A 10,000-nucleotide genomic window follows, 5' to 3' on the forward strand; every position below is an offset into this window, starting at 1 on the left:
CCTCTGGGCTGCCGGTAGCTCCGATCTGCTGTTGTATGCCCCCCTCAACGGGTCGTAGGCAGATGATGATGGTCGTGCCGTGATGAAGTCTACGGGATCGGCGAGCCAAGGTTCACTATGTCGCCCTAGGGAGTTGCTGGCACCAGTATCCATGGAATACAATGTCTACTCGGCCGCCAGGCAGCGAAACAAAAGCGCTCGCTCCTGGGTGATGACGTCATGCTCTCCTCTCTCGTCTCCCACGTCCCAGTTCATACCTTATATTGTTACACAGTAAAATTTTCCTTTTATTCCCATCGTATCTTAACATGTGGTTGCATTTTATGTCAGAAAAATCAGAGACAGGTTGAAAACGCAGCGTGAGAGAAAGGAAAGGTGATGTGGGGGAACGCAAAGTGGGTTAACGAAAAGAGTAACTGGGAGAAAGAGAGAACTGCAGTGCCTCAACAGCTGGATGATGCACATGCTTCTGCCACAGCTCCTGTAAGCGATAATCTTGGCTAGTATTTTTCAGCTTCTCAGGTGGAGTTTCTTTTGACTGGAAAGCTTATTTATCAATGGAGTGAAGATGACGTCAATGGAGTATTAAGTCTACGTAGTTTAAGTCCCAAAGAAGAGTGCCAATTTCCACTGTCATCTCCCTCAAACTTAAATCGCTGTCAGTGTCAAGCCTGGAACTTTACATTCAGTATTAAATATTCTGCAGTATCAAGCAGTCAGTGCGAGAATGTGATCGTGTGTGGATCATCTCATTTGATGAAGGTAACATTGCAAAGGAATGGATTTATGATAAGGGAAATGATACTCTCTATGAACCGAAAAGCAGAGTCCAATGTGCGATGGCCAGAGGTCTGACAGATTCATGGAAACAGCTCATCTATTACGAATTTAATTGTGACATGACAGAGCAAATTCTGTTTGATTTAATTGTGAGGCTGGAGGCTATTGGTTTTCATGTAGTGGGTGTGGTGAATGATCTAGGTCCAACGAACGTGAGGCTGTGGAATTAACTAGGTGTAAGAATGGATAAATCATCATTTACAAATCCAGCAGCTCATGATAGGGAGATTTATGTTTTTGCCGATGCGCCGCATTTCATAAAACTTTTCAGAAATAACTTCCTTGACTCTTGGCTTGTCCTAGGTGAAGGGGAGTTTGTTCATAGTGGACCAGTCCGAGAGCTGTTAATGAGAAGCATTAGTGAATTAAGAACTGCACACAAACTTTATGAGAAACGTGTCAGTGTGTGTGGAGTTCAGTGGATGAATGTGAAATTAGCTGGACAACTCTTAGCAGAAACCACATTAAAGTCTCTTGAATTTTTTGGGAAAAAAGAGGTACTGCAGGACAAATTTTGAGAGAGAGAGAGAGAGAGACAGACAGACAGACAGACAGACAGAGATTCATGTTCATGTTCGATGAACTTTTAAGTATGAAATAAGATAATTTTCTAGTCTGTATGCTTAAACACTGTTTCAAAACTTATAATGATATGAGCAGCGTGTGGCTAAAACCAAGGAAGAGTTTGGCTAGAGATTATATTATTTATTTGCCTCTTTTCTGACATAAAATGCAACCACATGTTAAGATACGATGGGAATACAAGAAAAATTTTACTGTGTAAATATAAGGTATGAACTGGGACGCGGGAGACGAGAGAGGAGAGCATGACGTCATCACCCAGGTGCGAGCGCATTTGTTTCGCTGCCTGGCGGCCGAGTAGACATTGTATTCCATGGATGCTGGTGCCAGCAGGTCCCTAGGGCGACATAGTGAACCTTGGCTCGCCGATCCCGTAGACTTCATCACGGCACGACCATCCACATCACTAGTTCTTAACCTTTTTTAAGTCACGGACCCCTTCGAGAATCTGGTGAACGCTATGAACCCCTTCCCTACGAAAATGCACATAAGCACAAACGCAGCATTTTGCATGCAATGAATATAATTATTTTATTGAAAACTACCTCACGCAGTGTATCACAAAGTATAAAACAGTCTTTACAAAGAATTATGTTTTTCACTCTTTTTCACGCAAAAACTAATGGCCACTCGAAAAAAAGAAATACATCCAACTTGAGCAAATTAAACAAAACAAAACTTTAAGTCTGCTCCAAAGTTCATTTCAGTGAGAGGGTTGTTGTTGCTGTTTGGCTTGAATAAGATGACATTGTGGAGTGGTCTTTGACAAGGCAACACGCATGTCATCGTTGACATCCAGTTGATTTCGACTTTTTATTTTGATAGAAACAAGCGCTGAAATCCCTGACTCACAAAGGTATGTAGTTGCAAACGGAATCAGAGCACCGGTAGCTTGCTGTGCCAGACGAGGGTAGGCTTGTGTCAACCAACACCAGAAGTCTTCAAGACTTCGATTTTTTTTCTTTTTTTTTTTTTTTTAGTTAATAATGCCAAACGCATCACGCAATCTCGCTAAAGTGTTCTCAATTATTCTGACCTTCACGGACCCCTTGTATCCCATCCATGGACCCCAGGTTAAGAACCCCTGATCTACTGCCTAGGACCCGTTGAGGGGGGCATCCAACAGCAGATCGGAGCTACCGGCAGCCCAGAGGATCAGGGGCACTGCTCGTTGGTTCAGCGTGAAGGCTGGCTACGGATTCATCACGTGCCAGGACGCTGGTGCTGATGTTTTCGTCCCTGGCTGTATGATCGTTGCACCCAACAAACAGCACCGCCAGCCCTCTCTTGGCGAGGGTGAGACGGTGGAGTTCAGTCTTTCACAGTCCCCTAAGGGTCCTGTGGCCAGGGATATCTCTGGGCCGGGGGGTGTAGCTGTGCAGGGCTCTGCCCATGCATAGCGACGTCCCACTGCTTGGAGACGCCGGTCTCAGGGTCCTGGGTGCTCTGGGAAGATGTACAGCATCGTTGCGATGTGCATCGCGACGGAGAGGGCGTTCTGTGGTGATGACAGGGCAGCTCTGCGCATTCTCCTCCCTCAGATCTTCGAGGAGGATGGGCTGCCTCGCCTTGTCATCCCCGAAAGCTTCGCCCGTGATGTCCGTCCCGCCACTCGTCAGAGGCGTCGGCCCCGGCCACAGCAGCCAGCCCAACCCCGCACAACACCGCGGAAACGGCTGCAGTTGGATGCTTCTCTCAACAGAGGGACTGCCACTACACCCGACGACCCGGCACCGAACTTGGACATTGTACCGCGTACCGGAATCACTCATCGCCACCGGCAGCCGAGGAGGGAATGGAGACCACCCCCGACCCTGGAGACACCCTAGATCCTGCTGTCCTGAACGACGGTGATCTCCAAGACACCACCATGGAGACAGGCACATCCTCCCCTTCGCCAACAACCGAGACCATCAAGAAGAAGAAGAAGGGGCAGAACAAGAAGAGGAAGGCGGAACCACTTGCCCCCTCTGTCAACTCAGCCCTCGACCTGCCTGTTCCCTCCAAGCCTACGAACACCAGCCCTCAGGATCAACCCACAGCCCGCATCCAAGACAACATGCCGCCTCTCCAGCCCACCATCAAGGAGCCTCTCGACTCCCTATCTTACAACAAGCTCAAGGAAACAGCTACTGGCAGAACAACTTCCCTCATACACTCAGCGCCCTATTGAGACTCCCGGTGTCACTGCCATTCAAAGAGGAACACGATGCCTGAAGGAAATAATTGACACTCACCCCGACGACACAGCCATCACGCACTCCACTGTCAACAACACTGAACAGGAGGGACTACAGCACATGCACTGACCGGGGTAATGTATGACTCGGTGCAGGGAATCTTTAAGCGAACGAACGGTGTGTGTGTGTGTGTGTGTGTGTGTGTGTGTGTGTGTGTGTGTGTGTGACGGACATGCCTTAAGTGTGATGCAGATGCAGTGGAACACGTAGCATACTCTTGTCCAACACTGTAGCTACGGCCCTGGATTAGTACTGTTGTTGCTCCCTAACATCATTTCCTGAGCGATTTATTTTGCTTATTACACCTTACTGTCCTCCTCTGCGTTACATAAATCCTTCCAACATCGCCATACTCTGCATAAATAACGTACAAAAAGATATTAACCAGTCATATCCAAAAATAAATCGCTAAGGAAGAGGAGTTACGGAGCTCCCTTACCCGACGAAACACGAGACCTGAAGAGAGAGAGAGAGAGAGAGAGAGAGAGAGAGAGAGAGGAGAAGAAGGAAGAAGAGGAGGAGGTGAAGGAAGAGGTGAAGGAAGGGGTGGACGAGGAATAGAGTGAGAGGAGGAGGAGGAGGAGGAGGAGGAGGAGGAGGAGGAGGAGGAGGAGAAGGAGAAGAAGAAGAAGAAGAAGAAGAAGAAGAAGAAGAAGAAGAAGAAGAAGAAGAAGGAGAAGAAGAGGAGGAGGAGGAGGAAGAAGAAGAAGAAGAAGACGAAGAAGAAGAAGAAGAGGAGGAAGAAGAAGAAGAAGAAGAAGAAGAGGAGGAAGAAGAAGAAGAGGAGAAGGGGGAGGGGGATGAAGACTTGGACGGAACTTGGAGGAAAGATGGAGAGAAAAGAGGAAGATATTTTTGTCTCTCTCCCTCTCAGTTCTTCCTAGGAGGAGGAGGGGGAGGAGGAGGAGGAGGAGGAGGGGAAAAAAGAAGAAAAAAAAACAAAAACTGAGAGAGAGAGAGAGAGAGAGAATCATCACCACCACCACCACCACCACCACCACCATCACTACCATCACCACCATCACCACCACCATCACCACCACCACCACCACCACCACACCTTCATCATTTCACCTCATCTCTCACCTTTCCGATAATCTAATAATCCTAATTCTCTCTCTCTCTCTCTCTCATAATCCTAATTCTCCTTCTTCATCTCCCAAAGCGGATAGTCTTTTGATATTCTCTCTCTCTCTCTCTCTCTCTCTCTCTCTCTCTCTCGTTCTTAACCCCTTTCACTGTGGGAATTACTCTATTACTCAATGATTCGTATCGTCATTCGTTAAGGAAGCTCCCTAACACCTATTCCTTAGCGATTTATTTTTAGATATGGCTGGTTAATATCCTTTTGTACGTTATTTATGCAGAGTATGGCGATATTGGAAGGATTTATGTAACACAGAAGAGGACAGTAAGGTGTAATAAGCAAAATAAATCGCTTAGGAAAAGGTGTTAGGGAGCTTTATGCAGAGTATGGCGATATTGGAAGGATTTATGTAACGCAGAAGAGGACAGTAAGGTGTAATAAGCAAAATAAATCGCTTAGGAAAAGGTGTTAGGGAGCTTTATGCAGAGTATGGCGATACTGGAAGGATTTATGTAACACAGAAGAGGACAGTAAGGTGTAATAAGCAAAATAAATCGCTTAGGAAAAGGTGTTAGGGAGCTTTATGCAGAGTATGGCGATATTGGAAGGATTTATGTAACGCAGAAGAGGACAGTAAGGTGTAATAAGCAAAATAAATCGCTTAGGAAAAGGTGTTAGGGAGCTTTATGCAGAGTATGGCGATATTGGAAGGATGTATGTAACACAAAAGAGGACAGTAAGGTGTAATAAACAAAATAAATCGCTTAGGAAAAGGTGTTAGGGAGCTTGATGCAGAGTATAGCGATATTGGAAGGATTTATGTAACACAGAAGAGGACAGTAAGGTGTAATAAACAAAATAAATCGCTTAGGAAAAGGTGTTAGGGAGCTTGATGCAGAGTATAGCGATATTGGAAGGATTTTGTAACGCAGGACAGTAAGGTGAACTAAGCTAAATAAATCCCTTAGGAAAAGGTGTTAGGGAGCTTTATGCAGAGTATGGCGATATTGGAAGGATTTATGCAACACAGAAGAGTATGGTAAGGTGTAATAAGCAAAATAAATAGCTTAGGAAAAGGTGTTAGGGAGCTTCCTTAATAAAACGGCCTATTCTATACTCCTTTCACCTTAACTTGGCCCAGATTTTCGTCCTTTGGCAGCTTATTTCACGTAGCTCAGTGGCAGAAAAAGACAATACTACGGCTCTACATCCTTCCCATAGCACTTCTTCGTGACTAGCATCATATTCTAGTGTTAATCTATTGTTACAACTCAGCATTCAAGATGGATGGATTGCAATTTTAGGCCAAGTTAGAGTGAAAAGAGTATAGCACCATTTACCCCCCTCATCGTCGGCATAACTCTATATTATGGAAGGTCCCTAACACCTTTTCCTTACCTATTTATATTACATGGGAGTCAGTGTATTTAAAAAAGATTTAATTGTCATCATTATTACTATTGCTATATTGACTGTCTCTTTCATTTCTCTCTCTCTCTCTCTCTCTCTCTCTCTCTCTCTTCTCTTCCTCCTTTCCTCCCTTCCCATTCCCATCTCTCTCTCTCTCTCTCCTTTCCTCCCTAGTCCCATTCCTATCTTCCCTCCTGCCTTTCCTCTCTCTCTCTCTCTCTCTCTCTCTCTCTCTCTCTCTCTCTCTCTCTCCTTCTCTCTCTCTCTCTCTCTCTCTCTCTCTCTCTCTCTCTCTCTCTCTCTCTCTCTCTCCAACACTGACAAATGCACTCAACTTCTCTCTATCGATTTGTGATGAGTTCTGCAGTCTGTCTCCCCCATCATCACCACAAGCATCATCACTCTTCATCACCACTACGCTGCTCATCACTATCATCAATATTCATCACCATCATCATCATCATCATCATCATAATCATCATCACCACAACTATCATCATCACCATCATCATCACCACCACTATCATCACTCTTCATCACCACTACGCTGCTCATCACTATCATCAATATTCATCACCATCATCATCATCATCATCATAATCATCATCATCATCACTATCATCATCACCATCATCATCATCACCACAAGTATCATCATCATTATCATCACCACCACTTCACTCTTCATTACCACAACGCTGCTCATCACTATCATCAATATTTATCACCATCATCATCATCATCACCATCACTATCATCATCATCACCACAAATATCATCATCATTATCATCACCACCACTATCATCACTCTTCATCACCATTACGCTGCTCATCACTATCATCAATATTCATCACCATCATCATTATCACCATCATCATCATCACCACAACTATCATCATCATCATTACCATCATCATCGACATCATTATCATTGTCATCATCATCATCACAGCTATCACCATCATTATCATCATCACCACCACTATCATCACTTTATCACCACTACGCAGTTCACACTATCATTACCACATTGTATCACCCTTCATCACCACACTGCTCATCATCATCATCATCATCATCATCACCACACTTCATTACCATCACCAGTATCATCTTATCCGTCACCATCATCATCATCACCACCACTATCATCATCATCATCATCACACGGATCATCACTCTCCATCACCACTTCCACACTGCTCATCACTATCATCATCCATATCATCTTCGCCATCATCATCACTATCACCGTTATCACTATTCTTTATCACCACCACACCATCATCATCATCATCATCATCATCATCATCATAATCACTACGATCATCATCATCACATTGTATGAAAAGAGTAAGGTGTAGTGTGGAAAAGAGCAAGGTGTAGTGTGGAAAAGAGCAAGGTGTATGGAAAAGAGTAAGGTGTATGGAAAAGAGCAAGGTGTATGGAAAAGAGCAAGGTGTATGGAAAAGAGCGAAGTGTAGGGGGTCGTAGAGAGTAAGGTGTAGTGTGGAAGAGAGTAAGGCGTAAAGGATAAATCAGTAAGGAGCAGGTGTTAGGGAGGGTGTATGGCAGGTAATTAGGGTATACTATTCCACTAATGACTACCTCGGTTTTATAAGGTGCTTAGGCAGAGTCACACCACCTGCCTACCCCATCTGCCTACCTTACCTGCCTACCCTTCTAAGCCTGTCTAATCTCTACCTCCCCCTGCCTCACCACCCCACTCTGCCTACTCCTCCTTTAAGCCTGCCTCATTTCTACCTTCCCTTGCCTCACCCACCTCCCTGCCTCACCCACCTCCCTGCCCCACACACCAACCTGCCTCACCCATCAGCCTATCCTTCTAAGCCTGTCTAATCTCTATCTCCCCCTGCCTCTCCACCCCACCTCTGCCTACCCCTCCTTTAAGCCTGCCTCATCCCTGCCTCCCTCTGCCTCACCACCCCACCTGCACAGCCATTCTCTAAGCCAGTCTAATCCCTGCCTCCCCTGCCTCACCCTGTATGCCTACCTTTCCTCTAAGCCTGCCTCATCTCTGCCTACCCTTGCCTCACCACCACTGCTACCCCTCCTCTAGGCTGTCACATCCCTGTCTTCCTCTGCCTCACCCACCTGCCTCACTCACCTACCTGCCTACTGCCCTCCCTTTAAGCCCGTCTTGTCCCCATGCCTCACCACCACTGCCTACCCATCATTTAAGCCTCTCTCATCCCTGCCTTCCTCTGCCTAACCATCCTGCCTTACCACCTTGGCTCATCATCTTGCCTTACATTTTAAGACTGCTTCATTCCTGCCTCACCTTTCATCCCTCTTAATCCCTTTCTGTGCCTGACTCATCCCTGCCTCACCATCCCTGCCTACCTCTCCTAAACCTGCCTCTGCCGTCTCACCACCCCTGCCTACCACTCTATGCCTGCCTCATCCCTGCCTCACCACCTTTGCCTACCCCTCCTAAGCCTGCCTCAATCCTGCCTCGCCATCCCTACCTATCTCACCCCTGCCTACCCCTTATGCCTGTATCACCACCCCTGCATGCCTGCCTCACCACCCCTGCTACCCCTGCATGCCTGCCTCACCACCCCTGCTACCCCTGCATGCCTGCCTCACCACCCCTGCTACCCCTGTATGCCTGCCTCACCACCCCTGCCTACCCCTCCTAATCTTGCCTCACCCAAGCCTCACCCTGCCTAGCTCTCCAAAGCCTGCCTCACTCCTGCCGTACCACACCTGCCTACCTCTCTCAAGCATGCCTCATCCCTGCCTCACTACGCTGCCGGAAACTCAAAGCCTGCCTCAATCCTGCTCACCACTCCACCCCTGCCTACCCCTGTAAGCCTGACTCATCCCTGCCTCACCACCCCTGCCTACTCCCTCCTAAGCCTGCCTCACCACAACTGCTACCTCTCCAGAGCCTGCCTCACCATCCCTGCCTACCCCTCCTAAACCTGCCTCAACCCTGCCGTACCATCCCTGCCTACCCCTCCTAAGTCTGCTTCATCCCTGCCTCACCACCCATGCCTGCCCCTCCTAAGCCTTCCTCACCACCCCTGCCTACCCCTTGCTCACCTATCACCCTGCCTCACCATCCTACCTACCTCACTCCTACTTTACAATCTACCAATCTACCTCAACCTTCTTACCTAACTACCCCTTCCCTGCCACCACCCTGCCTCACCCACCACACACCCTGCCTACCTCTCCTCTAACCCTACCGTACCGCCCTGTATCACTCACTTCCTACCTAACCCCCACGCTATCCGTCTACGCCTGCTTCACCCTGCCTCACCCACGTCACCACCCCTGCCTAGCCCTTCTCGCAGCCTGCCTCACCCTCTGCCTACCCACCAAAGCCTGCCTCATTCTGCCACACCCAAAACATTGCCTATCCTTCTTTCTCTAAGCTTGCCTCAGTTCTGCCTAACCCACCCCATCCCTTCCAGATCTCTCACTTATATCCCTGCCTCACCTCCTAAGCCTACCTCATTCCTGCCTCACCACTTCACGACTGCCTACCCCTTCTCTTGTTCTTTACTCTACCTTCCATAGCACTTCCTCATGACTAGCATCATATTTTATCGCCACTATACTCCTTTCACCTTAACTTGGCCCAGATTTTCGTCCTTTGGCAGCTTATTTCACGTAGCTCAGTGGCAGAAAAAGACAATACTACGGCTCTACATCCTTCCCATAGCACTTCTTCGTGACTATACTCCTTTCACCTTAACTTGGCCCAGATTTTCGTCCTTTGGCAGCTTATTTCACGTAGCTCAGTGGCAGAAAAAGACAATACTACGGCTCTACATCCTTCCCATAGCACTTCTTCGTGACTATACTCC

The 10,000-nt window shown here is 47.3% G+C and overlaps 1 protein-coding gene across 1 annotated transcript in view; it reads right to left on the bottom strand.

Moving 5' to 3' along the window:
* Positions 1-3,655: 3,655 nt before the first annotated feature.
* The window catches only part of LOC145396380 (uncharacterized), a 175,801-nt gene continuing 169,456 nt past the window's right edge, over positions 3,656-10,000 (bottom strand). The window contains exon 8 of the mRNA XM_080269773.1: positions 3,656-3,687. Coding sequence (XP_080125899.1) covers positions 3,656-3,687 — 32 coding nt within the window. The remainder of the gene's footprint in view (positions 3,688-10,000) is intronic.

The sequence above is a fragment of the Coenobita brevimanus genome, chromosome 37, assembly GCF_032717465.1.
Source record: "Coenobita brevimanus isolate Jiangsu-jjx chromosome 37, ASM3271746v2, whole genome shotgun sequence".
NCBI classification, from domain to species: Eukaryota; Metazoa; Arthropoda; class Malacostraca; order Decapoda; family Coenobitidae; genus Coenobita; species Coenobita brevimanus.